Here is a 24,065-nt window from a genome sequence, read left to right on the forward strand (position 1 = left end):
CCAGTAAAACATTTCGGTAGTCGTCTCTGATAATCTCCACCGCCATTGAAATCAGCGGTCGGTGAGTAAATTTTACGGAACTGTAAAACAACCGGACCAATTTTAAATACAAACAATTAGCGATGGCTTCACTCATATTCAAAGTGTCACGTTTCAAACTTATACATAAATATCCAAGTAAATCGATTATTTGTCATTCAATCATGCATTCTCCAACCGATCAGCATTCCGTATTTTATATGCACATAACGTAAACGCACGTGTCTTTAGCAGAAAAGCCTAACGACTTACGTAAGTGTGCATTGTACTTCTTTTGCTTTATCTGTTAAACGCGATATAAGTGTTTTGTAACTGATACATAGTTTGTTTAATTAATAAAATGCTTAGGTATAATTAATGAAAATAATTTTTATTTTGTTGTGTTTGAGGTATAAATTAACTAAACTTTTCTATGTGAGCCTGACAGGCGACGATCAACACGAAGACACTGAGGACATGTAACTTTTAAACAGATATGGTAATTATCAAGAAAACATCGATCTATTGTCAACCATGAATAATTCGAAGTCCCGCTGTTTCGAAGTTTTTCTGTTAGTCCCAAGCTTGAACTTCGAAACATCGAAGTTTGACTGTATTTGAGAATGACGTTCTGTTTGACCGGTTAAATTGAAGTAATGAAAGTACGGTAACAGATGTCCCATGATGTATCTACATTACAAATTTCATTGCAATCAGACAATATCTAAATTTGGACAAATTTCCTCACAATATAGGGATTAACTCAATCAGATGTAAATCTTCTTGATTTTACGGGAATTTGCTCGCCCCAATTTCAATCTTGGTGGAAAAGTTAATAATTGATACATGCGTGAGGAAAATTCCAATTTTTGGTATTCCCCAGTGAAATACAAATGATACAAGTAAAATTGTTTGTTTTTTTGCCTATTTTTATAATATATGCTATTTGAGAATTTCTTTGAAGTTCAAAGTCATGATCAGTGTCCGTGGTCCATATCAAGCAAACAAGGAAATGTCTATTACATTTTTTTAAAAACATTTTGCAACTTCTTATAAATAGTGTTTGGAATCACTGTAAAGTTCATGATCGATCGATCATCATCATAATTTCGTAAACAATCGATGATCAATTATTGATCAATCATGAATAGAAAGAGAAATATCAATAATCGCTACATTATAATTTATAATAAATCAATATCGTGACCAAATGAGCGAGTTAATTGCCTTTCTCTTTCCCTAATGAAAATTAGATAATCAGTAAGTTTTGAATTGTTTTAGGTGAATTTGAACAATACTTTATGTAAATGAAGCTTAATCAAGCATAATAAATCATGTTTTTTCTTTCTTAATAACTTTTTTCAACCCTTTTATCAGATAGCAGTTTGCCCGGTTTCTGAAATATAACTGGCATATATAGTTTGAGGCCTGTTCTCATTGCAGTAGTTGGTGACTACATGTACCTCACCGAACAACATGTAGGTCGGCTGTCGTATGCCGGCATCCAGGACACAACCACAACAGCACTGAATATAAATCACTTACATACTCTTATATGCTTGTTTTGCTATGTGCCTTGTGATAATCACCTTTTTGTTTTGAGTTAGGTCTCTTTGTAGTAGTTGGTGACTACCTCACTGAACAACACCTTGAAGGCCCATGGCATGCCATCAAAAGTAATTGAAGTGCATGTACTTAAAAGTGTATTGCCCAAGGACAACCCCGACAACACAGATTTGACTGATTTTCACCTTCCCTTTTTTCACCTTCCCTTATCTATATAAGAAAACATCTATGGAATAACTCTTCAATATTTCTTTCATAAGCTATCTCATTGTTGCAAATCACTGTAACAAAGAATTGAAAAATGTGGAAGATAGTGTTTTCTCAATATCCGAATAGCTTGAAACTGATAGAATAGTTCTACAATATGAAATTAAAACCAGATTTCCGGCTAAATTTCAAAATATTTTAATTAAGTTTTTTCTTAAATAGAAAATAGAGGGAAATTTACCACGGTGTGAGGCCTACAATTGGAATTAACTCTTCAAACTACTTTATTAGAAGGTTTCTATGGTACAATTGTAAAAGATGATTATATATCAAATGAAAACCAGATTTATGGAAAAAAATTCATAATGTTTCAATTTATTTTTTTTTCATTAGAACTTAGAAAGAAGTTGATTGCAGTCAGATGCGCATGCCTACAAAGTAAAATATGTCTCCTGATGTAAATATATTTTCCATGGCAGTGAGGGCCTTAAAACAGAAACATACATTGCGAACTATTTACACAAGTCCCTGTGCAACTCACAGTATTCTACCTGTGTGCAGATGGCATTTTGAAGACTATTCTGTAAACTTAATCCTGTTATTAAATTCTTTGATATTGTCAAATTATCTCTATACTACCTTTTAATTGTAGTAAATTAAAATATGTATAAACATAAAAGATAAAAAAAACCATATGCATTATATGGTTCCCCACCTATAATATTTTAATTTGACTTGATAAATATATTAAATATGGTATATAATAGTTCAATTTTATTTTTTTTAAGTTTAAATTTGTTAAGAATTGGTTTCTCGCACATTCTTTTCTTCGACATATGTAAACGAAAGGTTTAATTAAAATATGTTACAGCCTACAGGTAAAATGGTATTTGAGACAAAGACATTTCAAAATTTGCTGATTTTTACCTGTGCGCAGATGACATTTCCAAGGAGAATATTTTGTAAACTGATGATTAATAGGTAAATTCTATTAATTCTTTAATTTGGTTATTTTCTAAAATACCTTTTGTATGAGGTTGGAAAAGTTTAAAATCAAAATATCAAAACAAATTATGTTACATTGATCACATGGTTTTTAACCTGAAATTACTGAATCTAACTTAATGTGACATAATAATTAAGTTGATTTAGTGTAAATTAATTATAAGAAATTGCTCATGATCACAATCCATATTGATTGCGAAAAAAATGAATTAATTGATAACTGACAATATTACAGCATGATTTTGTAAGAACAGGTTTCATGCACACTGTTTTCTTTGGCACATGTAAACAAATGTTGAAATATGTTGAAATGGTACTTTAGGTAAAGATATTTGAAAATTTACAGTTCAAAGACTATTTTGTTAAATTGTGATAGTTGAATTCTGGTAACTCTGATTTTGTCAAATAATTTTCTATAATACCATTTGTAATAAGTTTAAATGATTTTTAAATCAAAATATTACAAAAAAAATTACATAACATGTTTTCACACCCAAAGTAACTGAGTTTAACTTAATGTAACATAATAATTCATAATATTTCAACATAAATTTGCCAGAACAGCTTTTTCGCACTTTCTTTTCTTCGGTGCATGCAAGCGAAAGGTTTAAATATGTTGGTAAGGTATTTGAGGCAAAGATATATGAAAATCCACTAATTTCTACCTGTGTGCAGATGACATTTCGAAGACTATTTTGTAAACATTGATAAACTAGTTGAATTCTGGTAATTCTGATTTTGTCAAATAATAATACCTTTTGTAATAAGTTGAAATGAATTTTCAATCAAAAACATTACAAAAAAAATACATAACATGTTTTCACACCCAAAGTAACTGAGTTTAACTTAATGCAACATAATAATTCACAATATTTTAGCATAAATGTGTCAGAACAGTTTTTTTCCATTTTACTTCTCTTCGGTGTATGCAAGCGAAAGATTTAAATATGTTGTATGATATTTGAAACAAAGAATTTAAAAATTTACTATATTAATTTTGTTATTTACATGTATGCAAAAAACATATGATTTAACCTGTCTAAAGGCACAGTCTCAATAAATGGCATGTTACAGCCTTTTTAATTTTAAGTTATAGACATTTGAATATAATAGACCAGAATACTATTTCATTAAAAATTTCAAAAATGAATATGATGTAGGCCTGCTGTAATGTAGTGAGGCAGTTTCCAGCTCACAGTGTAAGTGGTTCAATTTAAATAGTTCTACAAATTTAAATGAAATCTTAGCCATATTTAAGTCGCCCGCGTACTATATATGCTTGTAATGATTTTTATAATGTTCATTGATAATACTAGTCTTTCTCGTGCGAGTAGGTAGCAAGACAAACATGCCCGAGTAAGGCATCGCTTCACCGCGGGACTCTAGTAAGTCTAATGTATGTCAGAATATGATCGGTAAAAATTAAAATTTATTTCATTCCTCCTTTCACAAGGTAATTCATATATCAGAGAAGTTGCAGTCTTGTGTGTGTGTTCGTTCACGAGATAGTGTCCGAGAGAACACGGTTCTGTGTACATTTGTCACCTCAATCTGGAGATTCCCGTTGTTATTTTTAGACGTAAACAATCACCGAGTCGAAGCTAGTCACAAACAAATAAACAGACTATCGAAATAGTTCTATCAATCAATTAAATTTGGAGACAAAGCAGGCCTATCACTACAGTAAATATCAAATAAACAGGAACTATTCTTCGTGCATATTACCGTCGTCTGTTTACATCAACGTTAACAAACAAGTTTACTTACCGTCAGCGTTAGGCCTACGAGGCTTCGGGAAATTTGCTTGACATTCTGAACGCTGGGTTGATTTTTCGCATGCATGTTTGTGAAAAGCGACACACAATGATCGTGACAAAGTATCTATATCCTGGGGCATTGCTTCTGATGTTGAAAAATAGTAATATATACTGGCAGTGACAGTAAAATACAACGGAACCCAGCTCACCGAGCAGTTCAATCAACAGCCGGCTTACACAAGCTTTCGTGACGAGTTCAGTATGGGCGTTACGTCATCAAAACATGCGATCGTCTGCTACCAAAATACCCCTGTCGAGTGGAAAAATACTGAGAGGGTCGAAAAAATAGGCCATTTTCAATACAATATTGTGACCGTTCTGATAAAGATATCGAAAAACTAAACAGACGGTTTTCTTCGGAATTACTTCTACCTTCTATATTTGGAGGGTCATTTCGTCAGATTTAAGATTGAAATCTCCAGACCGATTTATACAGAAACCAACAGTCAAAGTGACGATTTTGGCCTCTTTGACCCAAAATATCTCCATAACTAGATTTTCCCCAGATATACGGGACATGCCAGGACATAGATCACGCCGAGTTTTTAAAGTGTGGAAAGTTTTATGTTTTTAGTGTTTAAGTCTGACCCTTCCCTTTCCCCCTCTCTTGCTTTCTCTTTCTAAATGTGAACTTTCTTCTTTTTCTATTTCCTTACATTTCTTGTTCTATCTTTCTTTTCTCTCACTGTGCTTGGGTTCTAACGAGCTTAAAACATACTCAACAATCATAAAATTTAGATTTGGAATTTTGACTGATTATTTTCAAGTATTTTTAAGAATAAGCCTACCATGTGCATATATTGTAACTATACAGAGAAAAATATATATGAAATGGCGATTTCTAAATAGTAATTAAAAATTAGTGTAAGAATGATTGGATATCTTTTATTGATATTCATTGATTATCTTGTATCAAAAAGTATAATTTGGAAAAAAACAATAGAATATTAAGCGTGTGTGGGAAAAGAAAGGAAAAAAAAGATGTGTATTTTATACATGTAAAAATTTTGAAAAATTAAAAATTAAAAAAAAAGAATACTGACAAAATGAAGGTCAAACACAAATATTGACAAAATGAGGATCAAGCAAAAATATTGACAAAATGAGGATCAAGCAAAAATATTGACAAAATGAGGATCAAGCAAAAATATTGACAAAATGTGGATCAAGCAAAAATATTGAAAAAAATGAGGATCAAGCAAAAATACCGACAAAATGTGGATTAAGCAAAAAAACTGACAAAATGTGGATCAAGCACAAATACTGACAAAATGAGGATAAAGGACAAATAATTACAGAAAATTGGTAAAGTACCAAATACTAAAAAAGAGGTAACTCACAAATGAGGATTAAATGAGGACAAAAGAACAACAAATATCCTTTTAAGAAAGCACGGCGTTTTACATCTACGGGTAAACTGTTATTGTGCTTACTTTTCGCTGTGAATGAATGTCACAGAAATGGTTAAGTCTCCGGACACATTACTAAGAGCTTAATCTTATAGATTCTACGAAATCAAATGTTTTGATAACATCCATAGTTTCTTCCCCCTTCCCTCTCTGTTTATCACGCGTCGAGTACTAAAATGTTGACAGTAAAATACAAGTGGCGCTACTGAGATTACACAGCACGGAAAATAACTTGTTATTTCGGTAAATGATAATGTTACGGATTGACGAGGACACTCTGTTGTGAGCTGTACGAAGGAATACCACAAACCGGTGTAGCAGCCTATTCTTTCCCCCCTGCTAAAAGTTTCCCCGGTATGTATAATGGAGTTATATATCATATGTTGTCGTGTAATGAGGATAGATATATAATATATTGTTATGTATTGAGGATATAGATAGTTTATCTTATATATTGAGGATGGATATATTATATGGCATGTATTGAGGATGGAAATATTATATGTTATATATATTGAGGATGGATATATTATATATTATATAATGAGGATGGATATATTATATTTAGTATATATATTGAGGATGGATATATTATATATTATATAATGAGGATGGATATATTATATTTAGTATATATATTGAGGATGGATATATTATATTTAGTATATATATTGAGGATGGATATATTATATATTATATAATGAGGATGGATATATTATATTTAGTATATATATTGAGGATGGATATATTATATTTAGTATATATATTGAGGATGGATATATTATATTTAGTATATATAATGAGGATGGATATATTATATTTAGTATATATATTGAGGATGGATATATTATATTTAGTATATATATTGAGGATGGATATATTATATGTTATGTATATAGGATGGATATATTATATATTATATAATGAGGATGGATATATTATATTTAGTATATATATTGAGGATGGATATATTATATGTTATATATATAGGATGGATATATTATATATTATATAATGAGGATGGATATATTATATTTAGTATATATATTGAGGATGGATATATTATATTTAGTATATATATTGAGGATGGATATATTATATTTAGTATATATATTGAGGATGGATATATTATATTTAGTATATATATTGAGGATGGATATATTATATGTTATATATTGAGGATTGAGATATTATTTTGTTTTATTTATGTATTCATTAAACATATTATATGTTATTTATATGTATTATAAAATGAATATATATTTACACATTAACGAACATTTCATTACAAAGAGCTGGGTAACATGATGGCGCCGTACACAGCCGTTGTCATTTTCGTCGCAATCAACTTTTCAGGTAAGCTTTTTCTTCAAATTGTATTTATCGATTTGTAAATTTTCAAGAATATGATATTTCTGACACAAAACAGAGAAAATACTTGAATTATATCAATGATAACAATATTATGGTTCGAGTCTGAATAAGAAACACGGAACTGCAGACAGCTCGTCTTTGTAAGGGCAGCTTTGAATAGATTTGGTTTTATTATCTCAAAAATGCCATGGAAGATTACTACAGATAAGTTGACATGTAGCATCCAAATCATGGTAACGTTTTGTATAGTGTAACCCCTTTTTCAGAGTTTGATATCGAATATTACAAAGATTTCACCCTATCTTGTCATATTCACGCATGGTCTGTCTTTATCCTTACTACATATATGCCCATTCACTTAGTTTAAACTTGTCATTTTTCGAATGGTTATCATATCATTAAGGTTAGGATATAGAAGTGTTACAGACTACACTACAACAGACGACACGTCATAGTCTATTTATATTGTGTCTGGTCAGTCCAGTCATTTTAATCCTTAGGGAATGGCCGTTTTCTTGATTATAAATAAAGATATTAATCGGCCACTACGTTATGTGGTAATTTATTCGAACGCACCTCATGCAGAAAATTGTACGGTGAAGCATGCCAAAGGTGTTAGACCTACAGATAACCAGGATGTTTCATTTTTGGTATGCCACAATAATTGAATTGTAATTTGCATTAGATTTATATATAATATAGCTCGTGTTGCATTTAAAGTGTTATGGTATGTTAACCATATCTTTAATTGTTAATCAAATTCATGTCTGTGGCCGAGCGGTTACGGTGTCCCGACACTGTATCACTAGCCCTCCACCTCTGGGTTGTGAGTTCGAAACCTACTTGGGGCAGTTGCCAGGTACTGACCGTAGGCCGGTGGTTTTTCTCCGGGTACTCCGGCTTTCCTCCACCTCCTAAACCTCTTACGTCCTTAAATGACCCTGGCTGTTAATAGGACGTTAAACAAAATAAACAAAATCATGTTTTATGTGCTTTATATAAACCTACATTTTTCAGTTATTGGATTCACTGCCTCAGAGACATGTTATTTCGCCCAAAGTTATAACAATTACGACGTCTACGAAGGAACAAAATACTACCTTAAGTCTAAATACTGTTCCTCCTCTGTCGGGTGCTGTTACACTTACAGAGATTCTGACCCCTGCTGCTCCAGTGACACCAGTAACCTCTTCACTGATGCTGTGTCCTCTACCATCTCAATGTTAGTATGCCAACCATTACATACTCTCAACCATTTATATTTATATTTCACATCAGTCATGTTACATTGTTAATCTTCAACTAATAAACGTCATTAGCCAATGACATCTTAGCTAGCACGTATCGTTTCATATTGCCATACGTCAATATTTCACCGAGAATTGTCAATTTCATGTTGTCATTTGTCAATGTTCTACCAAGAATCGTCCATTTTATACTGTCATTCATCGATGTTACACCGGAATAACCCGTAATATACTGTCATTCATCGATGTTATACGGAATAACCCGTAATATACTGTCATTCATCGATGTTACACCGGAATAACCCGTAATATGCTGTCATTAATCAATGTTATACCGGAATAACCCGTAATATACTGTCATTCATCAATGTTATACGGAATAACCCGTAATATACTGTCATTCATCGATGTTACACCGGAATAACCCGTAATATACTGTCATTCATCAATGTTACACAGGAATAACCCGTAATATACTGTCATTCATCAATGTTATACGGAATAACCCGTAATATACTGTCATTCATCAATGTTACACAGGAATAACCCGTAATATACTGTCTTTCATCAATGTTACACCGGAATAACCCGTAATATACTGTCATTCATCGATGTTTTTTTATTTAAACATATTTTTATTGCCTTTAAGCAACGGGATTGGGCACACGTTATACAACTTATTCAAAGCCCTTTCCCTGTGACAAAACATTGGTATATTTACAATACAATTCAAGATGGCATAAAATAATATAGCATGTATATATACACTCTCATGCAATTTTGCAACCAATTTACACAATGAGAGAGAGAGAGAGAGAGAGAGAGAGAGAGAGAGAGAGAGAGAGAGAGAGAGAGTTATTCATTTGATTGAGCGTTATGTACTTTCAGTTTTTTGGTTTTTTTTATTATTTTATTATGATGTGGAGGATCATTTCCGACACCGAAGGCAGTGCAGTTACACAAGTCACTATTCAGAACTCACATCTTGTACCAATGTTCATAAATCCAATCCATGATTAGCGTTCACCTGGTCATTCCTTTCTCTCTTCAATATTCGTCTCCCTGGTGCCTTCGGCATCAGAGTTGACCCAGCACAGCATTTAAAATAAATTCTACACGATGGTATTTGCCAAATTTTCAAGATATAGAGGAAATGGGGGGGGGGGGGGGGGGGGGTGTTCTAAAATCTATCAGAATCCTGGATGAATTGCTGAGTGTGGATAAAAACTTGTTCGTTTTCCTGAACAGACATATTTAAATCTCCAAAAAGAAGAAGGTTCACAGATAGAGGATTGTATGCAGACAGTTTTCTGAAGAGTGTCGTTCTCTGTTCAGCATAAGTAATACAGTCAAAAAAGAAATGATAGTTGTCTTCAATTGGGGAGCCACAGTGGCACATCTGGTCATCAACTATATTGGCTCTGAATAAATGACCCTTCAGTATACTGGCACGATTTCTTAATCTAGTGCGTAATATATTGTTTTTTCGTTTCCCATAGAAATAAAAGTTAGGTACCTGGGGAAGTTTTTATTACGTATCTCATTTTTAAAAATAGAAATAGAGACGCTATGTCTAATATTAAGCGACAGCTGGTTCCATAGTCTTATTGTAGAAGGGAAAAAAGATAGATTGGACGATTCTAGTCTATTATTTGGTAAGTCATAATTTTCTGCATTACGGAGATTGTGTCGAGAGTTATTTGCAACAGGATTAGGAAGTAGGGCATTAAGATAGTTGGGAGTAATATGATTATGTATCTTATAAAAAAGGAGAAGTTTTCGACGAGATCGTCTCTGAGCTAAAGGTTCCCAACCCGTTTCAATGTAAAGTGATTGTCTACTGGTATAGGAAGGTAGACCAGTGACAATGCGACCGGCTTCGAGTTGTAATTTTTCTAATCTATCTGCATCTGATAATGTGCAACCATCCCAGAGCTCGCAACAATATTCTAAGATTGGAAGGATGAAGGATCTATAAATTCTATTTAGCGTTTTTCGCGACAGAATGTATTTTAGTTTTCGGAGGGCATCTAGTTGTTTAGATACAGATTTACATACGTGTTCTATATGAGAGCTCCACTTACCATTTGAGTCGATGTATACTCCAAGATGCTTTTGACAACTGACAAATTCAATATTGACACCATTAAAACTTATATCGATTATATGATCCAATTCAGTATTAGAGAAAAGCAAAGTCTCTGTTTTTGAAGGATTAAATTTAACCAACTAATTATCAGCCCAAGATTGAATTTTTAACAGATCATTATTAATGTGTTGTTCAATCAGATGTGGGGATTTATCAGAGTACAAAAGAGATGTATCATCCGCAAAAAGTTTTGACAGACTGTCTAAATTATCGGTAATATCATTAATATAAATAATAAATAAGAGTGGACCAAGGACCGAGCCTTGAGGTACACCAGCATTAGTATATTTTACTGAAGATTTACTATTTCCGAAAAATACTTGTTGTTTTCTATCTGACACATAATTAATCAACCAGGCTAACAATTTGCCTGATATACCATAACTCATTAGTTTCACTTCCAGACCCCTATGCCACACTCTGTCGAATGCCTTAGAGATGTCACAAAAAACTAGACAGATAGGTCGTTTTTTTTCTAAATTTTCACATATATTGTGGTAAATTTCTATAAGCTGATGAACAGTAGAATGACCTGGTTGGAAACCCGACTGGTACTGATATATAAGAGAATTATCTAACAAATAGTTGTGCAAGTATTTAGCTACAACTCTTTCAAAAACTTTACCAATTGTACAAAGTAGTGCAATCGGTCTATAGTTTGAGGGATCTTGCTTATCTCCCTTTTCAAAGATTGGCATAACTAGTGCATGTTTCCATTGAGTGGGGAAAGGTCATGTTTCCAAAGAGACTCGAAAGACTAAAGACAAAGGGTAGGCAATAGTATTAGCCGTATTTTTAAGCATAATGTGACTTATGGTATCATTACCTACAGCTTTACCACTTTTTAATGTCTTAAGAATGTCAATAATATCATTAATGTTGAAAGGTATGTTTGTGATTCTGGAGTCTGTTCTCGGTTCTACAATAGGTACGTCTGTGTTACTATCGTCTATAGTTGATATGGAAACAAAATAGTCGTTTAATATATTTGCCTTTATGTCGTCGTCCATTTCTATATTTCCAGTCGCGCTCCTCAATGGTGGAATGGAGTTTGATGTATCAGATGATTTAATTAATCTGCGAACAAGTTTCCAGAAATTGCGAGGATTAGCATTACTATGAGCATCTAAGATTCCATTTATGTCCGCATAAAATGTTTCTTTTTTAAGTTTTTTAATATTATTAACTCTATTACGTTGTTTTTTAAAATTATTAAGTTTATGAGGAGTACGACTGGATTTAAATTTTTGCAGTAACCTGTCTCTTATCCTAATCTCGCGTCTCAGTTCCGAGTCAAACCATGGTTTGTCATTGGGTCTAATTGTTACTAGCTTAGAGGGGATACATTCTCTGGCTATTTCTAAATATTTATTAGTAAAAATGTTACACATATCATCCGGGATCGGGCTCGTAGAAAACAGTTCATTCCAATCGGTTTCATCAAGCTTACTATTAAAAAGTGGATAATTAGCGTCATTATAACATAAAATCGTCCGTTTGTAATTCCTAGTAATATTTGTCCCTATAGTCAATTCAACACTACATGTAGTTGCTTGGTGTTCGGAAATATCACGGTCTATATCAATAGTGTCAGCTAGAGTTTTGATACACGTGTCTGAGAGAAATATCGGGTCAAGAAGTGTATTGCACGTGCGACCGATTCTTGTTGGTCTGTCTATTACATTACTGAAGTGGAAGTGGTTCATTATGTCCATAAGTGGATGATTATTATCTACAGAAAGAAGGTTGACATTTATATCGCCAACTATTACAACATGTGAAGTTTCATCAATGGCTGTTTCTACGGAGAGACGAAAAAAATTCCAGAATGTTTGTGTACAATTAGGGGGCCTATATATAGTACATAACAGATATTTTTTGTTTGGAAACTGGATCTCTGTCCATACAACTTCGCCTATATGGAATTCTAAGTCAGGACGACGACGTGTGCATAGGAGACTGGAAGTGAAAACACAAATCCCCCCACCCGGGGAGCCACGGTCTTTACGATATAGGTTGTAGCCCTCTAGGAGGATATCGTCGTCTGCTATCGTTAAATCAAGGTGAGTCTCGGTGATACAGACAATATCAAAATCAGATGTTATATTTTCTAGATATGACAGTTTGTTCCTCACACTACGAATATTTAAATGAAAAATAGAAATATCTTTAGAATGGCTCGTAGGGCCTGGATTTGGGTGAACGTCATTACAGCATAAAAGAAGTAATTGTATCACTAGGAAAAAGCTCGAGTTATCGATAAGACAAGATTAAATTAGTTGAACGACGTAACCTAGGTTGAATACAATATACTTCGTACACGCCATGAACCCGTTTAATAATTTGAGGTTAAAATAAAAAATGAACTGTTTCCGTGAAAGGGCACCGTGCGTGCATAGGTAAAAACATCCGATCGCTGCTCTATAAGACACTAAATCGTTACCCATTGTCATCGAATACAAAAATTATAATCGAGCGACGACCAGGTCTGTAAAATACACACGTGAAGACTAGCACGGGCACACACTCAGCAATCCGGGAACTAAAGAGGTCATAGGGGTCAGGGGAGAACAACAGTGGAACATTCCAAGTATAGGTATGAGAAGTTAGAAGGAAGACTAGAAGTAGAGAGGAAGAATTTAGCACAGGGAAGGAGATGATAGGGACAATAAAGATAATTAGAGAGTAGATATGATAAGTATGTTTTGAAATGTTGAAATTTGAACGGGTTTGTAGATAATAAGACTTATAGGGCTAAAAAGGATATTATTAAGTTGAATAACACCATGATTATATCAATATTACAAAGTTTTCTTACATGTCATCAATTCTATATTTAAACTCTTACATACACACCAGTATTCGTAGTTCACATATGTACATGTAGGCAATTCTAATATTCAGTATATAATGCTATGTAATATATTATACTATTTACACAAGGAACTTAAACAAAATCTGTCATGGACACATAGGTGAATACATATTAGTATACCATATAACACTGTTTATAATTACGTAATTGTATAGTTGTCGTGTATATATAGTTTTAACACGATAATGATTAGTCTGTATGTGAACATTTTGGAACAGACGTTGAGTTTAATATAAAGATCGAGATTATGAGCTAAGATGATTATATAACAAGTACTTTTCGTACACTATAACTATAACTATTTTTGCATCAGAATTTAGCAATAGTGTGAATTCCCATGTGTCCATGTCGTATTGTAATCAATCAATACTTATATCTACATCATAGCTTTGGTGCATAATGGAAACATTTCCCATTATGTTTGACATCTAAGAATGAAGTAAATAATAACTTACTGATTAATGACTTGTTCATTAACAAAAATAAACAAATGTTGAATACTTGGCTATAGTAGTGAGTACGTAGATGTTTACTTTATTAGGGAAAATAAAGCACCTTATGTTGATAATGTAGCGGATGAAATATGTATCTAGTATGACTAATAATTGGCATGTACAGGTCTACATGAGAAATCAGACACCTACTCTATATGTACCGATACATGAGCATACACATACATGAAAGTTCCATATATGGAAAGGAATGGCTATATATTTAATCTATGTATGTAAATACGTTGCTGGACTTGTTATTTATTGTAATTTTATATAGGTTATCATTTACCTTACTTGTAGGTAATCGATTTGCGCTCTTAGCCATACACATTATATACACTTTGTATGGAACTTATCAATATACAATACATGTCACAAACACTTTCATAAGTCTTATAAAAGTATATAAAACACATCGTGATATACAACAAGCTATAATGCACAAATATGTTTCCCAATTTACACAAATTGAAGCCAACCCTGCATGTAGACTTGTTTGAAAAAAGTTAAAATATATATATGTTAATGGTTCCATAATTGGTGATATTCATATTTTGGTGATATGGATATAATCGGTATTTTAACAGCCGATGAAGAACGATATCCATTTTGGAATATAAGCATCTTACATGCACAGGTAAGAGTTCATATTTGCGTATGTAGAGCAAATTTTCTGATTCGTTTAGAAAGTTTTACTTATATATTGTAGATAATATGTAATATTACGGGAAGTCGTGTATAATGTATACAGAGGACGTTATAGATTAATTTAACACAATCTAATAGAGTCTAGTATTTATATTTACTCCAAACTTTGTATTTGTTAGTCACACTGGTGGTTCTCGTGCACGTTATGCCTCAGGGCGGAGAGACGGGATAGTGACATACATGTGTTCGCGAGATTTGAGAAGGATCTTATTTCCATCATGACTTCTGCCGTCATTTGTCCAAAATGAGTGAACTTCACCAGACGATTTAGCAAGAGACAGATCTTTCATTATTCCTTGTCGAACTCGGGTTAGATCTTCCGTAATGAATAGGCGTTCAGAGTTTCCCTTCAGTTGCCTCTTACATCAAACACATTGTTTTTTATTTTCCAATTACGGAAGCGACATATTATTTGGTATTTGTTGTCCCTTGGGGTTCCCAGGATGTGGGATCTACATATATCGTCTTCGTTTATATTTACTTTGGGGAGTTCTTAGCAAATATTTACTATGGTAGGATCAGTGTTAGTAACTGCATCTCCTGTGAGCGGAACGTTATGGAAACGGAGAGAATTTCTCCGGGTATATTGCAGTGACTCCTCGAATTGGCCCTCTAGGTTACCCACTACATTTTCTAAATAAGCAATCCTATTTTCAAGTGCCTTGTTGACATTTTGGAGTTTATCAATACGATCATTTTGTTGATCAACAGTCTGCTTGAGGGGGGCAACAATTTCACTAATGAGTCCTTTAAATGATTCCTGCAACAAGTGCCTTGGCTAAAGCGGGAGCTAGAGCAGGGGCCACTGAATCTATAAAGTCTTGCTTTACCAATGTGGTCTTAACTAGGGTACTCAGGTCAACTCATCAATGTTACACAGGAATAACCCGTAATATACTGTCATTCATCAATGTTATACCGGAATAACCCGTAATATACTGTCATTCATCGATGTTATACGGAATAACCCGTAATATACTGTCATTCATCAATGTTATACGGAATAACCCGTAATATACTGTCATTAATCAATGTTATACGGAATAACCCGTAATATACTGTCATTCATCAATGTTACACAGGAATAACTCATAATATACTGTCATTAATCAATGTTAAACCGGAATAACCCGTAATATACTGTCATTAATCAATGTTAAACCGGAATAACCTGTAATATACTGTCATTCATCAATGTTATATCGGGATACCCGTAATATACTGTCATTCATCAATGTTATACGGAATAACCTGTAATATACTGTCATTCATCAATGTTATATCGGGATACCCGTAATATACTGTCATTCATCAATGTTACACCGGAATAACCTGTAATATACTGTCATTCATCAATGTTATATCGGGATACCCGTAATATACTGTCATTCATCAATGTTATACGGAATAACCCGTTATATACTGTCATTCATCAATGTTATACCAAATAACCCGTAATATACTGTCATTAATCAATGTTACACAGGAATAACCCGTAATATACTCTCATTCATCAATGTTACACAGGAATAACCCGTAATATACTGTCATTCATCAATGTTACACAGGAATAACTCGTAATATACTGTCATTCATCAATGTTACACCGGAATAACCTGTAATATACTGTCATTCATCAATGTTATACGGAATAACCCGTTATATACTGTCATTCATCAATGTTATACGGAATAACCCGTAATATACTGTCATTCATCAATGTTACACCGGAATAACCCGTAATATACTGTCATTCATCAATGTTATACCGAATAACCCGTAATATACTGTCATTCATCAATGTTACACCGGAATAACCCGTAATATACTGTCATTCATCGATGTTATACGGAATAACCCGTAATATACTGTCATTAATCAATGTTATACCGGAATAACCCGTAATATACTGTCATTCATCAATGTTACACAGGAATAACCCGTAATATACTGTCATTCATCAATGTTATACCGAATAACCCATAATATACTCTCATTCATCGATGTTATACCGGGATACCCATAATATACTGTCATTCATCGATGTTATACCGGAATAACCCGTAATATACTGTCATTCATCGATGTTATACGGAATAACCCGTTATATACTGTCATTCATCGATGTTATACGGAATAACCCGTTATATACTGTCATTCATCAATGTTATACCGAATAACCCGTAATATACTGTCATTCATCAATGTTATACCGGAATAACCCGTAATATACTGTCATTCATCAATGTTATACCGGAATAACCCGTAATATACTGTCATTCATCGATGTTATACGGAATAACCCGTAATATACTGTCATTCATCGATGTTATACGGAGTAACCCGTAATATACTGTCATTCATCAATGTTATACCGGAATAACCCGTAATATACCGTCATTCATCGATGTTATACGAAATAACCCGTAATATACTGTCATTCATCAATGTTATACGGAATAACCCGTAATATACCGTCATTCATCAATGTTATACGAAATAACCCGTAATATACTCTCATTCATCGATGTTATACTGGAATAACACGTAATATACTGTCATTCATCGATGTTATACGGAATAACCCGTAATATACTGTCATTCATCGATGTTATACCGGAATAACCCGTAATATACTGTCATTAATCAATGTTACACAGGAATAACCCGTAATATACTGTCATTCATCAATGTTATACGGAATAACCCGTAATATACTGTCATTCATCGATGTTATACGGAGTAACCCGTAATATACTGTCATTCATCAATGTTATACGGAATAACCCGTAATATACTGTCATTCATCGATGTTATACGGAGTAACCCGTAATATACTGTCATTCATCGATGTTATACGGAGTAACCCGTAATATACTGTCATTCATCAATGTTATACTGGAATAACACGTAATATACTGTCATTCATCGATGTTATACGGAATAACCCGTAATATACTGTCATTCATCGATGTTATACCGGAATAACCCGTAATATACTGTCATTAATCAATGTTACACAGGAATAACCCGTAATATACTGTCATAAATCAATGTTACACAGGAATAACCCGTAATATACTGTCATTCATCAATGTTATACAGGAATAACCCGTAATATACTGTCATTCATCGATGTTATACGGAATAACCCGTAATATACTGTCATTCATCGATGTTATACGGAATAACCCGTAATATACTGTCATTCATCAATGTTATACAGGAATAACCCGTAATATACTGTCATTCATCGATGTTATACGGAATAACCCGTAATATACTGTCATTCGTCGATGTTATACGGAATAACCCGTAATATACTGTCATTCATCAATGTTACACAGGAATAACCCGTAATATACTGTCATTCATCAATGTTATACGGAATAACCCGTTATATACTGTCATTCATCAATGTTATACGGAATAACCCGTTATATACTGTCATTCATCTTTGTTATACCGATTAACCCGTAATATACTGTCATTCATCAATGTTACACAGGAATAACCCGTTATATACTGTCATTCATCAATGTTATACCGGAATAACCCGTAATATACTGTCATTCATCAATGTTATACCGAATAACCCGTAATATACTGTCATTCATCAATGTTATACAGGAATAACCCGTAATATACTGTCATTCATCGATGTTATACGGAATAACCCGTAATATACTGTCATTCGTCGATGTTATACGGAATAACCCGTAATATACTGTCATTCATCAATGTTACACAGGAATAACCCGTAATATACTGTCATTCATCAATGTTATACGGAATAACCCGTTATATACTGTCATTCATCAATGTTATACGGAATAACCCGTAATATACTGTCATTCATCAATGTTACACCGGAATAACCCGTAATATACTGTCATTCATCAATGTTATACCGAATAACCCGTAATATACTGTCATTCATCAATGTTACACCGGAATAACCCGTAATATACTGTCATTCATCGATGTTATACGGAATAACCCGTAATATACTGTCATTAATCAATGTTATACCGGAATAACCCGTAATATACTGTCATTCATCAATGTTACACAGGAATAACCCGTAATATACTGTCATTCATCAATGTTATACCGAATAACCCATAATATACTCTCATTCATCGATGTTATACCGGGATACCCATAATATACTGTCATTCATCGATGTTATACCGGAATAACCCGTAATATACTGTCATTCATCGATGTTATACGGAATAACCCGTTATATACTGTCATTCATCGATGTTATACGGAATAACCCGTTATATACTGTCATTCATCAATGTTATACCGAATAACCCGTAATATACTGTCATTCATCAATGTTATACCGGAATAACCCGTAATATACTGTCATTCATCAATGTTATACCGGAATAACCCGTAATATACTGTCATTCATCGATGTTATACGGAATAACCCGTAATATACTGTCATTCATCGATGTTATACGGAGTAACCCGTAATATACTGTCATTCATCAATGTTATACCGGAATAACCCGTAATATACCGTCATTCATCGATGTTATACGAAATAACCCGTAATATACTGTCATTCATCAATGTTATACGGAATAACCCGTAATATACCGTCATTCATCAATGTTATACGAAATAACCCGTAATATACTCTCATTCATCGATGTTATACTGGAATAACACGTAATATACTGTCATTCATCGATGTTATACGGAATAACCCGTAATATACTGTCATTCATCGATGTTATACCGGAATAACCCGTAATATACTGTCATTAATCAATGTTACACAGGAATAACCCGTAATATACTGTCATTCATCAATGTTATACGGAATAACCCGTAATATACTGTCATTCATCGATGTTATACGGAATAACCCGTAATATACTGTCATTCATCAATGTTATACGGAATAACCCGTAATATACTGTCATTCATCGATGTTATACGGAGTAACCCGTAATATACTGTCATTCATCGATGTTATACGGAGTAACCCGTAATATACTGTCATTCATCAATGTTATACTGGAATAACACGTAATATACTGTCATTCATCGATGTTATACGGAATAACCCGTAATATACTGTCATTCATCGATGTTATACCGGAATAACCCGTAATATACTGTCATTAATCAATGTTACACAGGAATAACCCGTAATATACTGTCATAAATCAATGTTACACAGGAATAACCCGTAATATACTGTCATTCATCAATGTTATACAGGAATAACCCGTAATATACTGTCATTCATCGATGTTATACGGAATAACCCGTAATATACTGTCATTCGTCGATGTTATACGGAATAACCCGTAATATACTGTCATTCATCAATGTTATACGGAATAACCCGTAATATACTGTCATTCATCGATGTTATACGGAATAACCCGTAATATACTGTCATTCGTCGATGTTATACGGAATAACCCGTAATATACTGTCATTCATCAATGTTACACAGGAATAACCCGTAATATACTGTCATTCATCAATGTTATACGGAATAACCCGTTATATACTGTCATTCATCAATGTTATACGGAATAACCCGTTATATACTGTCATTCATCTTTGTTATACCGATTAACCCGTAATATACTGTCATTCATCAATGTTACACAGGAATAACCCGTTATATACTGTCATTCATCAATGTTATACCGGAATAACCCGTAATATACTGTCATTCATCAATGTTATACCGAATAACCCGTAATATACTGTCATTCGTCGATGTTATACGGAATAACCCGTAATATACTGTCATTCATCAATGTTATACCGAATAACCCGTAATTTACTGTCATTCGTCGATGTTATACCGTGAATCGTCCGTTTTATACGTAGATTTCGAATGTTTAACATAACATTTACTGTTGATGTAGAGAGATTATCATATTTTAGTTGATATTTCATTTTTTATTTTCCTGTTATGAAAACCGATTTTTTGTGTATTATTGTGAATAAGTCATATAATATTCTATCTTTACTATCATTATAATGCCTGACCTGTGTATTTTACACCTTAGAAAGTGCCTCTTTGCAGTACATGTACTAGAACAAATACATGAAGGGGTTAGATAAACGAGCATTTGAAATGACCAAACAACGCCACTTGGCCGAATTAAAGTCTTGTAGAGAAATCAACACAAAACAATATTAACATATAAACGTCTCGATCAGAAGGAAAGCAGTTGGAGTGCCAGGTCAATGAATCGGGTATTACAGACCACGCCACACAGACTCCAAAGTATAGGACAAGGAGAGCAATATGTAAAAGCAGTATATCAAAGTAGCCATCTGGATACGCCGCGGTGGCCCAGTACTAGATCGAGATGAGGGGGCATATAGACTCTCTCACATATATGACCTGGTATTAGACAAAGAGTAGCAGAACCGAGTCATTTCGGTCCAATTATAATATTAAAGCTGTACAGTGAAGAATAGTCGGGAAAGACTTCTAGTTTCGAAGACAACTCGCACAGACTTTACACCTCTGTGTACTCTTCCCGGGTCTTTTGTCTGATGAAGGTGACAGTGTACATACCGTACTAGTCATTGGTCTGATGAAGGTGACAGTGTACATACCGTACTAGTCATTGGTCTGATGAAGGTGACAGTGTACATACCGTACTAGTCATTTGTCAGATGAAGGTGACAGTGTACATACCGTACTAGTCATTTGTCAGATGAAGGTGACAGTGTACATACCGTACTAGTCATTTGTCAGATGAAGGTGACAGTGTACATACCGTACTAGTCATTTGTCAGATGAAGGTGACAGTGTACATACCGTACTAGTCATTTGTCAGATGAAGGTGACAATGTACATACCGTACTAGTCATTGGTCTGATGAAGGTGACAGTGTACATACCGTACTAGTCATTTGTCAGATGAAGGTGACAGTGTACATACCGTACTAGTCATTGGTCTGATGAAGGTGACAATGTACATACCGTACTAGTCATTGGTCTGATGAAGGTGACAGTGTACATACCGTACTAGTCATTTGTCAGATGAAGGTGACAGTGTACATACCGTACTAGTCATTGGTCTGATGAAGGTGACAGTGTACATACCGTACTAGTCATTTGTCTGATGAAGGTGACAGTGTACATACCGTACTAGTCATTGGTCTGATGAAGGTGATAGTGTACATACCGTACTAGTCATTTGTCAGATGAAGGTGACAGTGTACATACCGTACTAGTCATTGGTCTGATGAAGGTGACAGTGTACATACCGTACTAGTCATTGGTCTGATGAAGGTGACAGTGTACATACCGTACTAGTCATTTGTCTGATGAAGGTGACAGTGTACATACCGTACTAGTCATTTGTCTGATGAAGGTGACAGGGTACATACCGTACTAGCCATCGAAACGTCGCGAATAAACACTTATTGGTTATGTTACGAAAATCCTTCCATAAACCATTCTTTCCAACCTGAAGATAAATGTTTTGAAATATGACTTCCTGTGCTATGTTTTATAATACGACTCCTCACGTATGTAATATAACAATGGCCTAATTCTACTGATTAAAAAAGGTTTTTTTCAAATCCACGCACCTAAAAATATAGGATTCATGAATTATAACAATGAGCAACAAGTTGAATGTTTAATAATATATCAGAATGTTTTTACATTGCTAGGTCGACCACAGCCATTATTGGAATTGCGGTTGGCTGTCTTTTCGGTCTAAGCTTATTGGTAGCCATTATTGTATGTTGCGTGGCATGCTGCCGAAGTCAAGGCTCCCGACAAGGTGGACATGTGTTGACTCCCATGGGTGGTGTAGGCGCGACAGTCATCACGACACGTAAGTTATAGTTTTTCGGCATAGCCGTATAATATTCTTTTGGTCCCGGATATGACGCGACAGGTGGCGTTACTTGTCAAGATGAAGTATGTGATTGGTCAATGTAGCGGTAAATGGAAAATGCAGATATGCAGTTAAAGACGAAATAAAATTAAGGTTGAATGCAAGCAAAATGATTTTTTTACGCTGAGATCTTCTAATATAACTGACAAAAATTGGGAAACAAACTGGGTCACCACAGACTCTCAAACAATAGAAGAGGCCGTCCGGAAATGATCATAGCCGTTGATAGAAGTTGAACAATATTGCGAAAAATCTCCAGTATTGATAGTTCGCAAGTATCAAGACGAAGAAAATCAAGCTCAGCTTTTTTTTTTTTTGTTTTTTGTTTCAATGAACAGCTTATAAGAATGATAAAAAGACCATATAAAACTCTTCAATACCACCAATGGTAAGTTGTATTTAAAGTATTATATTTTCAGAAACTGCAACACCACAACAAGCTTATCCTCAGGCACAGCTTAGCTCCGCCATGGGCCAGTCATGCCCGGGCTACAACCCATCTGACCCACCGGCCGACTCTACACCAACTGCTGGGCCCGGGTCTGCGCCCGATGACACCGCGATGTCGCCTCCTCTAAACAGCAAGAAATATTGAACTTCACGAACAGTTGTTCATTAATTTTTAAAAGTTTGCAATTACAGATCATTTCTAATCTTTCATTACTTTCACTTTTTTAACGAAGATTTTCCGTCAAAATGTCCAGCTTTATCAAGTTCATTCTAATCAAGAGGTTAATCTTATCCTGACATAATTCATATGATTACGAGGTGTTAGTTGATGACGTCATCAATATGACGTCATTGAAATAAACGATCTAGTTCAAATCATTTGTACGTCTTATCCAAGTTTGTTTTATGTATCTAACTACATGTAACTATTCAGGAACAAATGCGAGATACAAAATTACTCTAGTTAAATAGAGCTATGAAAATAGATGTAGGTATACATGGAACTTGTTTTCGTTGACCGTCCTGACTTGTATTCTCATTTTTTTTGGGGGGGGGGGGGGGGGGGGGGGGGGGGGCGGTGGCCGAATGGTTACCGTCTACCTCTGAGGTTGTGAGTTCGAAACCCACGTGGGAGATCCGGAGTTGCCTCGTACTGACCGTAGGTCGGTGGTTTTCCTCCGAATACTCCGGCTTTCATCCACCTCCAAAACTAGACATACACGTCCTGAAATGACTCTGGGTGTTACAGTGGGCTGGAATTAGCAGCGGATTCGTTATTCGTTATCGGGGATTCGAATGACGAATCCGCTGCAATCAGCTGCCAGCAGCGGATTG

General features: G+C 34.3%; 1 protein-coding gene across 2 annotated transcripts; it reads left to right on the forward strand.

Annotated features, from left to right (window-relative positions):
• The first annotated feature begins 6,048 nt into the window (after positions 1–6,048).
• Positions 6,049–23,611, forward strand: LOC117330953. Of its 2 annotated transcripts, XM_033889534.1 has the most exons (5): positions 6,049–6,376; positions 7,316–7,378; positions 8,414–8,618; positions 22,552–22,718; positions 23,201–23,611. In XM_033889534.1, exons 2-5 carry the CDS (start codon positions 7,327–7,329, stop codon positions 23,374–23,376), a joined length of 600 nt encoding a protein of 199 aa, XP_033745425.1. In that variant the 5' UTR covers positions 6,049–6,376; positions 7,316–7,326; the 3' UTR covers positions 23,377–23,611. The 2 variants fall into 2 exon arrangements, 1 of the variants encoding a protein (XP_033745425.1); XR_004533423.1 differs by lacking the exons at positions 6,049–6,376; positions 7,316–7,378; positions 8,414–8,618 and adding an exon at positions 12,435–12,855.
• The last annotated feature ends 454 nt before the right edge of the window (positions 23,612–24,065 follow it).

This window comes from Pecten maximus, chromosome 7 (assembly GCF_902652985.1).
Source record: "Pecten maximus chromosome 7, xPecMax1.1, whole genome shotgun sequence".
Taxonomy (NCBI): domain Eukaryota; kingdom Metazoa; phylum Mollusca; class Bivalvia; order Pectinida; family Pectinidae; genus Pecten; species Pecten maximus.

Bases quoted from the DNA above. Each gene is read 5' to 3' on its own strand.
- LOC117330953 (XM_033889534.1), top strand. From the start codon at position 7,327: ATGATGGCGCCGTACACAGCCGTTGTCATTTTCGTCGCAATCAACTTT. The intron at 7,379-8,413 runs GTAAGCTTTTTC...TACATTTTTCAG, and splicing joins CGTCGCAATCAACTTTTCAG to TTATTGGATTCACTGCCTCA. The intron at 22,719-23,200 runs GTAAGTTATAGT...TTATATTTTCAG, and splicing joins CGCGACAGTCATCACGACAC to AAACTGCAACACCACAACAA.